The 16,637-nt window shown below is 34.4% G+C and overlaps 4 protein-coding genes and 1 non-coding gene across 19 annotated transcripts in view; 2 read left to right on the forward strand and 3 right to left on the reverse strand.

Moving 5' to 3' along the window:
- LOC148681268 (uncharacterized) overlaps positions 1-16,637 on the reverse strand; it is a 482,092-nt gene that overhangs the window by 323,775 nt on the left and 141,680 nt on the right. The gene's annotated exons all lie outside the window — the stretch shown is intronic.
- The window catches only part of LOC141377041 (uncharacterized), a 441,555-nt gene that overhangs the window by 248,959 nt on the left and 175,959 nt on the right, over positions 1-16,637 (reverse strand). The gene's annotated exons all lie outside the window — the stretch shown is intronic.
- trnar-ucg (transfer RNA arginine (anticodon UCG)) lies at positions 599-671 on the forward strand. The gene has a single exon. It is a non-coding gene; the product is annotated as a tRNA-Arg (tRNA).
- Positions 3,971-12,202, reverse strand: LOC148681378 (uncharacterized). 2 transcript variants are annotated; one of them, XM_088650597.1, is made up of 3 exons: positions 12,157-12,202; positions 11,682-11,831; positions 3,971-5,583 (listed from the first exon to the last, which is right to left on the reverse strand). In XM_088650597.1, the coding sequence occupies exons 2-3, from the start codon at positions 11,764-11,766 to the stop codon at positions 4,589-4,591; spliced, it is 1,080 nt and encodes a 359-aa protein (XP_088506723.1). In that variant the 5' UTR covers positions 11,767-11,831; positions 12,157-12,202; the 3' UTR covers positions 3,971-4,588. The 2 variants fall into 2 exon arrangements, with proteins under 2 accessions (XP_088506723.1, XP_088506722.1); XM_088650596.1 differs by having other exon boundaries at positions 12,152-12,202.
- LOC148681379 (protein NLRC3-like) overlaps positions 13,823-16,637 on the forward strand; it is a 134,468-nt gene continuing 131,653 nt past the window's right edge. For 5 of the 13 annotated variants that reach the window (XM_088650110.1, XM_088650107.1, XM_088650106.1 and 2 more), the window contains exons 1-2: positions 13,836-13,909; positions 16,071-16,165. In XM_088650110.1, coding sequence (XP_088506236.1) covers positions 16,116-16,165 — 50 coding nt within the window. In that variant the 5' untranslated portion in view covers positions 13,836-13,909; positions 16,071-16,115. Of the gene's footprint in view, positions 13,910-15,345; positions 15,456-16,070; positions 16,166-16,344; positions 16,448-16,637 lie in introns of all 13 variants that reach the window. The other 8 variants (XM_088650111.1, XM_088650108.1, XM_088650102.1 and 5 more) reach the window with 5 other exon arrangements.

Consider the following 16,637-nt stretch of genomic DNA (forward strand, 5'->3'; position numbering starts at 1 on the left):
GGCCCACAGTGAACGTCTGTTTTGAGTGGGCCAGCCCACAGTTTGGGCTAGCGACATTGTATATGTTTTTGGTATAGACATGTTAGTTTGGAAATTTGTGCATTAAACATTCAAAACTATTGTATAATAGGCTAAGAGAGACAATAGAAAAGCATATCTTAATTAAGATATAAATTGGATCCAATTAAAATGTTGTAGAAATTATCCTAAAGGATTTTTATGTATTGTACTTTAAAACAATCCTATAGGAATGGTTGCAAAATATGATCATAATTCTAATTGAAATCCTTCAAAGAAATCCGATAGGACGCTTCTTTTTTGTCTGTATAATCGTACAAGTTATACTGATTTAGATCAGAAGTCCACAACATGTTCATTAACTGAAAACACAGCTGAATGTGCTACAATTAACATATAAACACCCTAGACAGCACAGCACATCACCACTGCTTTTTCTGTGACAGACATAGGTCTCATCTAGGATTTGAACCCAGGATCTCTCGCACCTTAAGTGAGAATCATAGCACGAGACCAACAAGCCCTGAAGAAGAGTCTTGTTGAAGGCATACAAGAGATACTTGATAGAAATTAGTGACATGGCCCAGTGGCCTAATGGATAAGGCACCAGCCTTCGAAGCTGGGGATTGTGGGTTCAAGTCCCACCTGGGTTGTCTTTGATGCAGTTCATTTGAAGATGGCTGTGCAGCACAATCCAGTGTGACCTTCAAAAAGCTAGGTTCATACCCTTAGGTCAAAAAGACATGACAATGGAAAACTCGTCAGAGAAGCTGTTTTGTCATTAGGTGTACACACCAGATCATCTGAAAGCAATAGGGATCCTGAAGTGCTGTTTTCTGAGTTACAAGAACTTCTTAAGCCAGACACTTGGGCACGTGCAAATTTGTTATCTTTGTTTGGATTCATCGGATCTCTTTCTGCTGCTAAATTAGACCAAAACAGTCATTATTTCATAAAAAAATTATAATATATTTTACATTTTTTATAAACACGTTTCACTCTCGTCTCTCCCGATGGCGAGTTATAAAGGTAAAGTTTTTTTTTATATTCACACATTCGTTCATTTAGAAGTCTCTATATTGTTTACCATTTAATTTTGAATATTCGATCAGAATTAGCATGCAAGTATGACTTAAAAACAACATTAACACTGTTTATTTGACTGTGACCAATGTTGTACTTTGATAGTCATTGGCTGCTTATATGATTTCGCTATTTAGAGTTTGCAAATAACACTGTTATTATATTATACTACCAGAACTTTTAGCAAAGGTGAAACTTTTTATTTCTTTACGACAAAATAATTATGCCAGAAATGTTTCTGGATGAGGTATTTATGTGATTTATACATAATAGGGGTGTTCTGATTGGTCTTAAAGCATCACTAAATTGTGCAGGCATTACAGGTCAAACAATTTGTTACATTTATCAAAATAAACAATAAGGCTCTTAAAGCACTGCTTTGAGAAATGTAGAGTCATATTTCAAATACGAAGTGAAACGAAGTCATTTGTTTTATTATTTTATCACTGACAGTGTCCTTGTCCTTGTGTAAAATTATTTCAGTTTAAGATCAAGTGTAAAATAAAATGTTGTATAGACAACAATGAGCAAATAGGACAATAGTGTACAATATGTAAATAAAACCCCAAATTTAAATATTTTCATCATATACTTTAATTAAACATTTCAAAGCTTGGAAGTATTGTTTACAAATGGACAAAAAGTGTCTCTATGGCCTTTAAAGTATGTGGTAGTTGTGCCAGTACTATTGAAATTGAGTCAATGTCATGAAAGGAAAAATCGACCATACTTTGTTAATGCAAATTCCTATATGTAGCCTTGTGATGTAGGCAGTTAAACCATTTAAATAGTTTTATTCTTAAAAAGGGCCATAATGAAAATCTGAGTTTTTCCTCAAAAGTAATTAACTAGTACTCAGTGTAGTTTTTTAAAAGAGTAATTTGTAATATATTAGTATTATTTACTAAAACTTGTCATCTGTGAGAGAACATCAACAAATAAAATACAAAAATCACAGGCACATTTAGTGCAGGCTTATTATATTATTAATATATGATCAATTATTATTGTTGTTAATAAATGTTTTTTTTTAATTGTATAAATCGATAGATAGTTCCTATGCAGTATTTTTATTAATTGCTGAGAAGACATTGCAGGTGTTCAATACATTGCGTGTCAATTTTGGTTTATTATATTCTTAATTATAAATATATTATTAACTAATTATTATATCTTATTAATGTTTTCTTTAATAAATCAATAGATGGTTCCTATGCAATGCTTTAATGGGTTGCTGAGAATACATTTCAGGTGTTCAATATGTTGCGTGTCAGTTTTGAAAATAAAAATAGGTGCTGGAAAAAGTGCTTAGAAAACCTTGGTTTTCATTAGGCTGTGTCTGTATGAACTCTGTATGAAATCAGTGCCACATTTTTAATCGTTTGGTGATGGTAAATTAAGATCTCTTGGTCGTCAGATCATGTGATGTATTTTGCTGAACTGTGCTCAAATGTTATAAATGTAAAAACACCACATTTTGAAGTGTGACTGCAGTATGTCAATTTAGTTTTTGTGTGCTGCGCTCAAAGACTTTAGAAAACGGCGGAAAGTCAAATCATCCAAATAAATTTTTATGATGGATGGAAGTTGCAGAGGCTGCAAACGTATAAAACATGACGCCGTATTTAGTTTATTTACACTATATACAACTGCAATGAACCAGCTTTTGGGGGTGAGGGCAGCTTGTGAAAGGTTGAGAACCCCTGGTCTATTAGGCTAGTTTAAATATTATTTCAAGATGTCACTATGCAGAGTGAGTGCATTTTCCCTCCTTCTTCTGGTTTAAAGATAAAGCTCTGGAAGTTGACAAAATCAAATAAACCCAACCTGGTTACGGCGATGTTAAATGATTTGACAAGGCTTGATATAAACCGTAAAGTTTACTTTAGTTTGTGATCAACTCTGGAGCAAATGCAGCTTAAAGTGTGACGTGCAGCAAACAGCCAATCACAATACACACAAGTGCAGCAAACAGCCAATCACAATACACATGAGAGAGTCAGTTTGACTAATTTCTCCAGAATCAGTGCAATTCACTTCTTTGTTCCAGATTATAGATATATCATAATATAAATAATAATAATAATAATGAATCTAAATACATTTATGAATCTAATAATAATAATGAATCTAAATACATTTATGAATCTAATAATAATAATGAATCTAAATACATTTATTTGTAGTAATATGGGAGTTTTTACATTGCATCTTTAAAGGCAACAAGTTGTCTACAGAGACTGTAATTGTCTTCAGAAAGAAAACTTGTTTCTTTTCTCAAATTAGTCCATCAAAATAAATGTGTAGTGTTTTGAAATCAAAGTCTTCATTTGTTACCCACAACACATCAAGAGTTGATCAAGTTAAAATCTCATAATCTGACACAAATCTGATCTGTCGTAACTGGCAAAAGGCATTGTCTGAACAGGGCTTCAGGGAGTCTGTATCGGTCGCTCACTGTCATTGCCTTACAGCGAGTTCACACCACAGGAGTTTATCCACTAACAAGTTTTGTGAAATTGCAGACAAAAGCACAAAATTGGATGTAAATCTTTGTTTGTTCAGGCGAGTGACAATCAAACAATGTGAGTTATCAAAAACACAATCTGAGGGTGTAGGACAGTGTTCCCTGCATCTCCTCAAATATTTTCTCCTCCCTAATCTTTCTAATTCTTTTTCAGAGCCGATCATTTGTTTGGTAAATTAATAAACTGTTTGCAAATGTGCACTGTGCACAAATATGGTTATTGGTTCATAATAAGTTAAAGCACATTGTTATATTTTGCTGTATTTGGCTTAACCGTTCTTGTGTGGCTTGCCAATGTATAGATGACTCTAACAGATGAAATAAGGAAGCTGACCAAAGTTCTTACAGGCAGAAAACTTTATTGAAGACAACTAATAGTGTAGGTCCTCATCAGTGATGTTAACTCATCCGTCTTCAAGTACCTTAAACCAAAGTACAGTCTGTGAGACACTACTTTATAACAAACGGCGTAGTCAGTTATGTCCGCAACACCTCCCTCACCACCCGCGTCCTCAGTTATATTCGTGCATAGGCGACAGAATAGAGAGGGCGGCGTTCGTGACACATCCCTCAGCACTCGCGCGTCCTCAGTTATATTCGCGCATAGGGGGGCAGAATAGAGGTCCGCGATTACCTCACTTCATTTTCATAACCGGTCACATTCGTTTTCACATTGGGGTTGAGGGTGGCGTGATTGTCCTCTGCCTAGAGCGGCAGTTCAGCTTGCTCCGGCCCTGCATGTAACCAATAACTGAGGTAAGAAACTCTGGTTATTTATAGTGAGTTAGGAATTATCTGATTAGTGAATCATGTGTTAGCTAATGCAGGACCAGCTGTGGACAATCATAAGCATGTGATCCTCTTGAAAGTAGTTTATAAATAAACTTTACATGAATGAACAGCCAAACTACATGAACAAGCTGCCGTTTTGAATATACCAGTGTTTGTGTGGACAAGGCCTCATTTTTCAGGACTCTGCTCTGCATTGTGAAGCTTCAAGTGAGCGCTGAGGCTTCTTTTATGGGTAAAGCCCTTTCCACACTCACTGCATCTAAAATGATCCTCTCTTGAGTGAGTCTTCATGTGTCGCCTAATGTAGTCTTTGCGTGTGAGTTTAATTCCACACTGATCACATGTGAACACTATGGTTCCAGTGTGACCATTCATGTGGTTCATGAGGCTAGATTTGGTTGATAAGCTCTTTCCACACTGAGCACATGCAAACGGGTTCTCTCCGGTGTGAGTTCTCATGTGGTGATTGAGTGAGCTTTTATATGTGAAACTTTTACCACACTCTGTGCATGTGTAAGGTTTCTCTCCGGTGTGAATCCTCATGTGAATGTCAAGGTTTTGTTTTTTAACAAAACTTTTCCCACACTGTGTGCAAGTAAATCCTTTCTCTCCAGTGTGAGTTCTCATGTGGACTTCAAGGTTGCCATTTTGCTTAAAACTCTTTCCACACTGAGGGCAAGAGTAAGGCCTCTCCTCAGTGTGAATTCGCATGTGCATTATCAAGTTTCCTGCATGATAGAAGCTTTTTCCACACTGTTGGCATGTGTACGGCCTCTCTCCAGTGTGAATTCTCATGTGGGTTTTAAAGTTTTCTTTTTGACAAAAACTCTTTCCACACTGTTCACAGGTGTAAGGCTTCTCCCCAGTGTGAATTCTCATGTGCACTGTTAAGTTTCCTATAGTATAGAAGCTTTTTCCACACTGTTTGCAGGTGCAAGGTTTCTCCCCTTTGTGAACTCTCATGTGAACATCAAGCTTTGGCTTTTGACTAAAAGTCTTTCTACTCTGTTTACTGCTAAAATTACACTTAGATTTGGATTTCCGAGGTCTTCCACGTGATGAAGTTTTTTTAGTAAGTGTGGGTTTTTCATCAGTCGGTATGTCTTGGTGTTGCTCTTCCATTTCATTCCATTGATGAGACTCTTCTTTCAGCACCATCAGGTCTTAAAAAACAACAAAAAAGTGAACTTTAGTATGAAGCCACATAGCGATAAGCATGAAATGGATGTTTCACCCACAAATAAAAATAACCAATTAACATTTACTCTCCGTCATGTGGTTTTAAACATTTCCTTTCATTTGAAACACAAAGGAAGCTTGCATTTTTTTTTACAATATCTTGTGCTCAAAAGAACCAAGGGATAACTTATTAAGGGAGAGTAAATGGTGAGGCTAATTTAAATTTTTTTTTTTTTTTTTTTTTTTTTTACAAGATGTAAAATAAGTCTTTGGTGTTCCCAGAATGTGTCTGAGGTTTCGGCTCAAAATCAGATCATATACCTTGCAGAATATTTCATTTTGGGGGTCAGAGAAAAACCAAGCTGTTTTTGTGCCTGTGGCTTTAAATGCAAATGATCAAATGCACTCGCTTTAGATTACTCATGTTGTGTTCCCTTATGTGTATCTTCCACTGGATTTAAACATTTGTAACTTGCTTAGAAGACCCGATTGAGACAAATCCTGCATGTTCATAGCAAGTGTGCATAATTCAGCTTATATTAGTGAGTTTGCATTATTGTAAACAACTTATGCAAATTTTTCTCAGCGACCCCTGATAAATAAAGGGACTAAGCCGAAGGAAAATGAATGAATGAACTTTTGCAAAAGCTTAATGCCACGTTTTCTGTAAACTGTGATGAGGAGATGGCGAGATGACATCCCAGGTGAAAAATAATATATCTAAATGCAATTAAAATACACTTAAATACCCGCAAATACATTTTTAGTACATTGTTATTTTTTGTGTTAAATAAAAGTTTGATGGTTTTACACTATAAATATACTAATTAAAAGTATGTTTATACTTCAGCAGGACTTTAGTACACTTGACAAAAGTAATTTAAATACCAGTAATACTTAAATAAATGTTTAGTGCACTACAATAAAGTACACTACAGAAAAAAAAACACCAAAAAGAGTTTTATTAGTGTGTTTTTCAAAAGTGTGCTTTAAATGCTTTAAACATTAGTTGATTTTTAGTACACTGTTTAAGTTTAAAATAAGTTAATATATAAAAAATCTATTAGTAATGTAATATAGTAGAAGTACATTTTCCCAAAAGTTGTACTTAAGAACACTTAATGTGAATGCAATTATCACTAACACTTAAATTGATTTTGAGTGTGGTAATCTTACCAAAACATTATTGTCTTGAAGTATGTGTGTGTTGTGGGTCAAGGAATGATCAGGAAAGCCAAGAATGGGTATGCAGAAGGGATGAAATGTTTGTGTATATCCAGTGTAGTCAATAATATGATAATCTAAGGATACATATGTTTTACATTGCATATTCTAAAATTGTTCTGGACTGTTTATCCTTCTACTTAATTATCTTTTGTCTAACCAATTACGTGAGGATGTCTAAACAATCTAATGACACAGGTTTGTTGACTCTGTTAGCATAAATATCACTGTGTTCTGAATGTAAGGAAGGTCGACCTGTGGAGCTCATGGAGAGTGCTGAAGCTGATTTCTTGCTGTCAAAACTACAAAAAAAGTAATTAAATTTCCTTCTATTTTATTTCATTCCTGACTCTTTGTTTTTATTCATTGCAACTGGTCTTTCACTGTTCTTAAAATGTACTTAATACTAATTTTTAGTACATTAAATACAAAATTAGTTTGGCAAAATCGAGCACTTTTAATACAGTATTTAGCACACTTTTTTACAATTTGTATATTGTTTTAATATATTACTATTATACTTTAAGCTATTCTCAAAAATATTTATAAATGTTTAAAATTAGGGTTCAAGCTAATTTCTAGTTGTAACTAAACATATTTTTTTTTAAATACAGATATAGTATGTTAAAAGCACATTTTAGTTTAATTTTTAGGGTGTCTCAGTAGCACAGTTGAGTACACTTAGATGGTATTAAGTTTATCTTAACATATACTTAATACTATCGTTTAGTACATTAAGTACAAAATTAGTGTGCGAAAATAGAGCACTTTTAGCACATTACTGAAAAGTTTACTAAGTATACTTAAAGTGCATTTTAGTGCACTTTTTTCTTTTTTACCTGGGCAAGCAAAGAGATCCGCATGCTGTAGGCTATTACATAAATGCGAACTCAACTTTTAATACTGCAGTCACAACATTTGTCAGTGAAATAACGCCACAGGTAGTTGGTAGATTTGTGTAAAAAAGGCCTGCCGTTACAGCTGGAAAAAATCCTAAAGGAAACACTGATATAACTTATGCAAATGCTTCTCAGTACTGGGTTGTAGCTGGAAGGACATCCGCTGTTTAAAACATATGCTAAAAAAGATACTGGTTCATTCCACTGTGGTAACCCTTGATGAATAAAGGGACTAATGCTGAGTTCAGACTGCATGATTTTCAAAATATTCGTGTTACGGATGTTTTTCACACTGCATGACTATCTGGTCTAGCGTTTTGTCATTGGTTTGTCTACACTGCAAGATGGATCGCCGACAGGGAGTTTCACACTGCATGACTATACAAAAGGACAATCACAGACAACTTTGTCCAAACTATGTCTTACAGCCAAAAACACGTGGTATATATTTTGTTATTAACTACATAATGAGAAAGAAGCCTTTATTGGGGTAGAAAATGTATATATTTGCTCACCTGGCATGGTTTCCGCTACATTCATTCTTCCATGGCGGGGCACTACGACAAAATTCATCCCGCCACGGCTACATTACAGCTTCTCATTCAAAACATTTATTTTTTTAATAGCCGGTAATAACGTATTAAACGCCAAAACGTATTAAAAGGTTGAGTGAATTATAACCGCGCAAACTTCTCTGTAATCGTAGTAGTGCTGTGTATTATTTGTTTACCCCGTTAAGAATAAGTGCTGACAGACTGACTGGCTGACTGACAGATGCGTGAGGCCAGCAAGCACGATCTATAGCCGTTTCACTTTACTTCAGGACGCATTAATATCGTTCTGTAGGTCTATTAGAGACATTCATAAATGTACAAGCAAAGAGATCTGCATGCTGTAGGCTATTACATAAATGTGATCTCGACTTCTAATACTGGGGTCACGACAATTCTCATTGAAATAACACCACAGGTAGTTGGTAGATCTGTCTAAAAAAGGCCTGCCGCTACAGCTGGAAAAAATCCTAGAGGAAACACTGCCTGGGTTTTGAAGGGAACTAGCAATTTCTCTTCAACTTTTTCCTTTTTCGGCCCAGTTGGGCCAAAGGAAAATGAATGAATGAACTTGTGCAAATGCTTAATGCCAGTTTGCTGTAAACTGGAGTAATGAGGAGATGGCAAGATGACATACTTTGCAACTTGTTTTCATTCACTTGTACTTTTGTCTTTGTTTTATTGTCTTTGTGCATGTCCCGAGGCTTAGCTGAAGTCCTACATGATGACATTTTATATACCTGACAAGATGCAGAAATGCCATCAAAAAAGGTGACCTGCTGTTTGTCTAATCAGGGACAGTGACAACATAAATATACAAATAATAATGTTAACCCGGTGGTTGGAAATGTGTAATGTCTGTTAATGAACATCTAGGATTATTTGTTAGCCCCTGGTATAGCATGAGCAGTGAGGAACGTGCTTACAGATAACCAAGGATTTTGTTATTCAGAGTGGGAATGACCCAGGATTCTCCATTTGAAGTGTGAAAAGCCCGAAGAATACTCAGCATCAGCTCTCAGCATAAACAGAGCACAAAGACAAACAGCGACATACAAAAATTGTCAATCATGTCATAGCAGTGACCTGATTTCATATGCTAATGTTTTAGAACTTCCAATTCAAGTGCCTGTTGGAGAAATGACCAGGAATAATAAATGGCAGAAAACTAACACTACTTGCTCTGCAAACAAGTGTGTTCATGACTATACATACAAACAAAAATAATAAAAATAGAAATTTTGACTTTGCAACATTAAGCAGCTTTAGGCAAGGGCCAGTATGAGATTCTAATAACCTTGAATAAAAATATCACAGTTTCATGGTACTGTGATTACTGCTCTAAAATGAAATTTTTTTTTATATGTCTGGGTAAAAAAAACAAACACATTTTCCCTTTGAACACAATATATTTTCTTTTGAGAAACTTTGAAAGTATTTTGGAGCAGTAAACATGTCAGGCTGAATAATTCTAACGAATCATTGACTTTTGCTGTCTTCATTAGTTTCAGAAACACAGATTTCTTTATGATTTAAAATGGCATCTTTTGATATCTTTTCTGCTGGAGATAGTGTTGTCCTGAAAAACTTAAAACATAAAAACCCTACATATACAGTAGGAATGATATAGCAGAATATTTTGGTCAGCTTTATACCTTGAAAACAGTTATCGTCCCATGCCTTAGCAGCATAACACTGTTTTTAGGATCTAAAAATTAATTCTTTAAATAAAGTCTCAAGCAAAAAGATTTTAATGTCTGCTGGTACACAAAGAATATGGTCAATATTTTGATGAACTTTACACTCAAATGTTTGCATATCATCAGCATGCTGTAATCCATTTCTTAAGAAGCAAAAGTCAATTTTAGACTAGTTTGTTGGCCAGTTGTAGTCAGTGCAATGCTAAACATTATTGTTCTACTATAATTTGTTTATTTTGCCTCATGTTGTCCCACAACATCATCATATAGTTTAGATTAATGTACAATATTTTATAATAATTAATTACTTTAGTGTCCATTTCATTCAGCATGTTTAAAATTGTGGGCATCCACGTTTTTGACATGCTTTAAACCAGGATTTCTGCAGGTTTCACCAAATAAAATTTAGGACTTTTTAAGACCATTATGAATGAAAATTTATACTCATAAAGGGCTAAAAGCTAAGGAATTTTTCAAATGGCCCAGATGAAAATGGTTTTTATTTGCCCTTAAAAAATATTATGATTTTAATACATTTAATAATACAATAATAAATGAATAATATAAAATTACAATATTTTAGATACTTCTTAGCAAAAGATTTTAAATATTGTGTAAAAACAAGCCTTTACTTGTATTAATACACTTTTTCCAACATAAACTTTTAAAATAATAAAAAATGAAAAATGTTTTAAAAGTTTTAAAAACTATAATAAACTAAATCTATGCACAACAATCTGTCCAGGTCAATGTCCTCAGCAGTAAAGACATGGAGCACGTTTAAACAAATTTTATTGTAGGGAAAATAATTAACATATTATGATAATTAGATAAAAAAGACATTTTTTTAAATAAAAAGTTTAAGGTTTTATTGAGATAGATTGTTGGTGATTGTGTGGGTTTTGGCCAGATTGAGTAACAAAACATGAACAAAGGAAAATGAAGACTTGTTTTGAAAAGATTTAAGACCTACAACACATTATTTTAGTAACTTTAAGACTTTTTAAGGCCTAAAATTTAGATTTTGGAATTTAAGACATTTTATGATTCGCGGAAACCCTGTTTAAATACAATTGCCCTGGTAATTAGTTATTATAATAATGTAGTTCTAACTCCGACACTATTAGTAACAACTACTAGAAACAAGTTTAAACCCATGAAGAATTTGGTAAAAAAAAAAAAAGAAAAGAAAAAAAAGAAAGGGAATTTACAATAATACATAAAATAATGACAAAAGACATGAGAACGAGTAACAAGAAAGAAACTCATTCCTGTCTTTCAATAAGTGCTTATGTGCATTTAGGAGACCTAGGCAGTACACTCAATAGAGGTAAAGTTGGTTTTATATTCACACATTCGTTCATTTAGAAGTCTCTATATTATTTACCATGTTACTTTGAATATTTGATTGGAATTAGCATGCAAGTGTGACTTGAAAACAACATTAACACTGTTTATTTGACTGTGAACAATGTTGTACTTTGATAGTCATTTGCTGCTAATATGATTTCACTGTTTAGAGTTTGCAAATAATACTTTTATGAAATTATATTATTAAGGGGAAAGTCTGAATATCTAAATATAAAACCAACTATACTTCTATGTACACTCAGGGCTGCAAGATGGATTTAATTTAGTATTTTTATTATTAAAATATATCTGAATGAGGATCAAATGACTGAGTTGGTGTGTGAGAATAAAAACCAACCTGTTTGTTCCTGCAGATCTTCCTGTTTAACTGTAAATGTTTCTTCAATCTTCACATCTTCACTCTCCTCTTTAATAAACGCCATCTTTATAACAGTGTGGAGATCAGTCGCTTCAGCAGCAGTTTTACTCTGTGTTTGGACACTTTATCCTGTTTAAAATTAACAAAACAATAAAAATGTCCTGTTTAAAATAAATAAAACAATGAACAGAAACAAGATAACTTCTCTTTAAACGTGTCTTCATATGAGTAATCAACAAAAAGAAATCGGGTAAAACGTTTCTTTAAAACACTAATTACACACTTTATTCAAACAATAGCTCTCAGATAATGAAATAGTACTACGTTGTATAAAAAGTTAAAATAATATTTCCAACAGCAGGAACATAATTTAATATCGTATAAAAAACCTAAAACTTCAGAACTTTAACTTTAAATCGGTTTATATCTGTAAACGTTTTAAAACAAACCTTACTGCAGTTGAAACATAGCGCTGATGCGGCGCCGCCTGATGACGTCACAGGCTACGCCAAAATAAAAGTATTTTTTGTTTAGCTTTTTTGCCACTTACTGTTGCATTCATGACTTACTGATACATTTCGCCCATCTTTTTTTCTTTACACTATATCTGCTCTCTCTCTGTCTCTCTCTCTCTCTCTCTTCTCACACACAAACCTTCTCAGATAGCAAACCGATGTTGATTCAACGTTGAATAAGGGGTTCGGGGGAGAAGAGACTTTCCTGAGGTACATTTAAAGTGCTTTTAAAACTTATAAAATGGCAAGAAATGTAATAATAATAAATAATAATAATAATCTCACAATTATTAAGAGAGGAAATAGCTATGAAAGGAAAATAGTTTATTGTAGCCACAACTGTTTGTTTTGTGTCTACACAAATCCATTTTGTCAAATACTACATTAGTAGTCATATTAACTTAAAATATTGTAATTATTATACGTGTATAAAATAGACCTATACGTTATTGGCAGCAATAATCTTATTTCAAGTTTGCATTTTATTTAAAATGTTTAAGAAATGTTCATATTAATTTACTAATTCAATTTACTCTAACATTACAGAAAACACATTATGTTTACCAATCGCACTAACAATAACACTAAGCTGCTTCTTTTTAAAGGATAAAAATTGAGTAAAAAGTGTACTTAAAAAGAGGCACCAGTTCCAGCTGCCACAAAAAGGCAATGAACACAAAATAAAATAGGTTGCTTATGTCAAAAAGACAGAGAATCAGGGATAACAGCAACAAACATTTTAAAAGAAGAAGGGATAGACCTTGTTGAACTCATGAAATGCACAGACATACGTTCAACATGTGTCTACATCAAGGATCAGTCTTGCAGTTTTTTTGTTTTTGTTTTTTGCATCCAACGAAACAGATAGGAGTTGAATTAAAACAGATAGCTGGATTGACATTTTTAAAAATGATACAAAAAAAGTATAGAAATAAAAGGTAAAATGCAAATGCATAATTTAAATGGTTTAGTAATGGTTGATTTTTATAATTGTCTATAATGTATTCATATACTTTTATTTATTTCTGTATTTATTAAGTTTTTGTATGTTTGTTGTTTTGTTTATCTTTTAGAACTCATACTGTATTGCTAACAGCAAGTGACAGAATTTCTTTCTTTCATTCCAATTACAGCAAATAACTCCTGCAGGAATTATAAAATCCTGCAGGATTTGTCACTTGCTTGGATCCACTGTGAAACCTGTAAGAAATTCCTGCACATATCGTCAATGTGTCCTACAGGATTTTATAATTCCTGCAGTACTGCAGCTGTCCTGCAGGGGGAAAAATAAATCCTTCAGGATTCCTGTAAAAAGTACTGCATGATTCTAAAACCTGTAGAGTTGCCTGCACATATTGTCATTTTGTCCTACAGGATTTCATAATTCCTACAGGATACCAGCAGGTTCCTGCAGAAAAAAATGAAGAAAACACAAGAACAGAATAAACTCAATGAATGTATCCTTACATTATGTAGGAACTGAAATACCTTAGGTAATTTGAGAAGGCAGTGAAAGCAGTCATTTTATATTCAGGGAAATCCACATTGAAGGACTGATGTTACTTTCTCCAATACAGCAGGTGGCGGTGTGCAGTTTTACTCTGCACTCTGACTCTACGCACAGCCAGAAGAAGAAGAGGTGCGTAGCGTCTAAACTTTCTTCTCCACATCCAGCAGTTAATACTGCTTTAGGTAAAGTCACGCATGTAACCCTCTGCATGTCATTTGATTGAATGTAAATCCCGCATGTCCTTTGGGCCCCTGCATGTCCTTATCTACTCTGTTCTGAGTGTTTGTGACGGATGTTTTTACTGAACTCGTGTGACCGTAGACTGTATAGGGTGTGACCATTAAGATGAAATCTGTGAGTCATAGTTCAGTAAATCAAAGTTTTCCAATATATTTCATATGTTTTTCAATATGAACATGTTTGCTGAATCCAGCTTTTTAACATGCTTTACAGCACTGCTCGACGTTGATCACTTGTAATGTCTGCGCGAGTGCGCGTTAACGATCGCGTGCATGAGCGACCTGGGCGTTCCCGAGAGAGTATTTCACGGAACAGCGCCCCCTGGTCACAATTTTCGCCACAACATAACCCTTCAGAAACGAAAGTGAAAAAGCTTGTTGAATCCATCATTTACCTACACTGAATAGCTTTATATATTTAATGTCCTGACAGAACCTGTATTGCTGAGTTCACTGCATGATTTTCAAAGTAGTCGTGTCACCGATGTTTTGGTAAAGTTAGTTTTATATTCGCACATTTGTTTATTTAGAAGTCTCTATATTGTTTACCATGTTACTTTGAATATTCGATCGGATTTAGCATGCAAGTATGACTTGAAAACAACATTACACTGATTATTTGACTGTGAGCAATGTTGTACTTTGATAGTCATTGGCGGCTAATATGATTTCACTGTTTAGAGTTTCCAAATAATTATTTCATGAAATTATATTATTAAGGGCAAAGTCCGAATGTGCAAATATAAAACCAACTTTACCTCTATTGTTTTCACACTGCATGACAGTCTGGGCTAGCGTTTTGTTGCTGCTTTGTTTACACAGCCATATGGACAGGGGCTTTCACACTGTATCACAGACAACTTTGTTTTAACCGAAACAACCAAAAACACGTAGTATATATTTGTTTATTAACTACATAACAAGTAAAAGCATAATAGAGTAGAAAATATACATATTTGTTCACCTGGATTTGAGGGGAATTAGCAATTTATCCTCAATTTTTTATTTATTTTTTGACCAGATTGTAATATTGCTCACATGACACGTCAAACAGACACAGGTGCTCCTGCCAAATTTACATTCGTTTTTCCTACAATTCTTGGGTCCAAATAAACTGAAAATGAGCGCATTTAACTTCTCTCTGATGTAATTTTCAGTCAAAACTCATTTCACAATGACAACTCCGACAACTCCATCCAAACTACGTCTCACAGCCAAAAACATGTAGTATATCTTTTGTTATTAACTACATAATGAGAAAGAAGCCTTTAATGGGGTTGAACATGTCCATGTTTGCTCACCTGGGTTTAAAGGGAATTAGCCATTTCTCCTCAACGTTGATGATAAACTACTTTCTTTCTGTATGAAACGTCAAACAGACACGGTTGCTCCTGAGTCCGGTCAAACCTCCTCTAGTTTCCCCTCCATTTCGTGGGTCCAAATAAACCGAAAAAGAGTGCTTTTAACTTCTCCCGCTGGCCTGCAGCAGGTATACACACACACGCACACACAAGTGAATGCTGCTCTCTCATTGGCTGTAGGCGATCGCTAATATTAATTTCAGTCAAAACTCAATTCACACGGCATGATTTGAATCGCCGACAGCTCTAGGTATTTAGCATGCCAAATATCTCACAGGCATCGGCGACTCATTTGCGATTCTCTCAGATCGCATCTTTGAAAGTTCATACTGTGTGATTGTCACTCACGTGCACGAGCGGCGATTTGCCTGTGATTTCAGGCATTTGTCGGCGATTTCTTAAAACCTGTCGGCGAGCCAAAATCGGGGCTAAAATCACGCAGTCTGAACTAGGCATTACTTGCGTGCACAAGCACTGATTTGCCTGTGATTTCAGGCATTTGTCTGCGATTTCTCCAAACCTGTCGGCAAGTCAGAATCGGGGCTAAAATCATACAGTCTGAACTTGGCATAAGGTTTATGTGAATCTGTATGTATAATTATAATTTAATCCTAATCAAACGGATGATGGCTGTGATTATTTTGTTTGTTTACTCGTGATGTGTCTCAGCTGCTGATCTATTCCTGCATTTAGCTGAATTTTGAAGGCTGATCAATGACTGGAGATCTGTGATTGTTCATCAGTTTCCTCTAGAGTTTCTGCTGGAGATCAAACTTTTCAGATCCATCATGGAGGACACGCACACTTCTGGAGATCTGGATTTGTTTGCATTATGGAGGTATTTCGTCTACACACTACATTTCATATGATTATTTTTTACAAGATATTATATTTACTCTCTATTAGTTGTGGATTTAATATATAAAATATATTTTATGTCAGAATATATATATATATATATATATATATATATATATATATATATATATATATCACTTCTTACCTGGTGTTTTAAAGAATGGATTGTCTACGTGTTTGCAAAATGGAAGTCGTGCGACATCTTCCCTATCCACCTTACTCTGAGAAAATGAGTGAACTTGAAATCTCTCAATACTGTCAGGTAAGAGCTGGCCAGAAAGTATCAAACAAATAAAGATGTACAAATATCACAAAGTAGCTCAACATGGGCAAAAGTAATACAAAATAATTTTACCGAAACAAAAGTTAAGCAAAAACAACAAAAAACTAAATCATGTCAGCAAAAACAAAATCAAAGGAAAAGCGTTTTCCTCTGCTTTTCCTGGCATCCT

The sequence above is a fragment of the Danio rerio genome, chromosome 4, assembly GCF_052040795.2.
Source record: "Danio rerio strain M-AB ecotype USA chromosome 4, GRCz13ab, whole genome shotgun sequence".
NCBI lineage: Eukaryota > Metazoa > Chordata > Actinopteri > Cypriniformes > Danionidae > Danio > Danio rerio.

Bases quoted from the DNA above. Each gene is read 5' to 3' on its own strand.
- LOC148681378 (XM_088650597.1), bottom strand. From the start codon at position 11,766: ATGGCGTTTATTAAAGAGGAGAGTGAAGATGTGAAGATTGAAGAAACA. The intron at 5,584-11,681 runs GTTGGTTTTTAT...TTGTTTTTTAAG, and splicing joins AGATCTGCAGGAACAAACAG to ACCTGATGGTGCTGAAAGAA.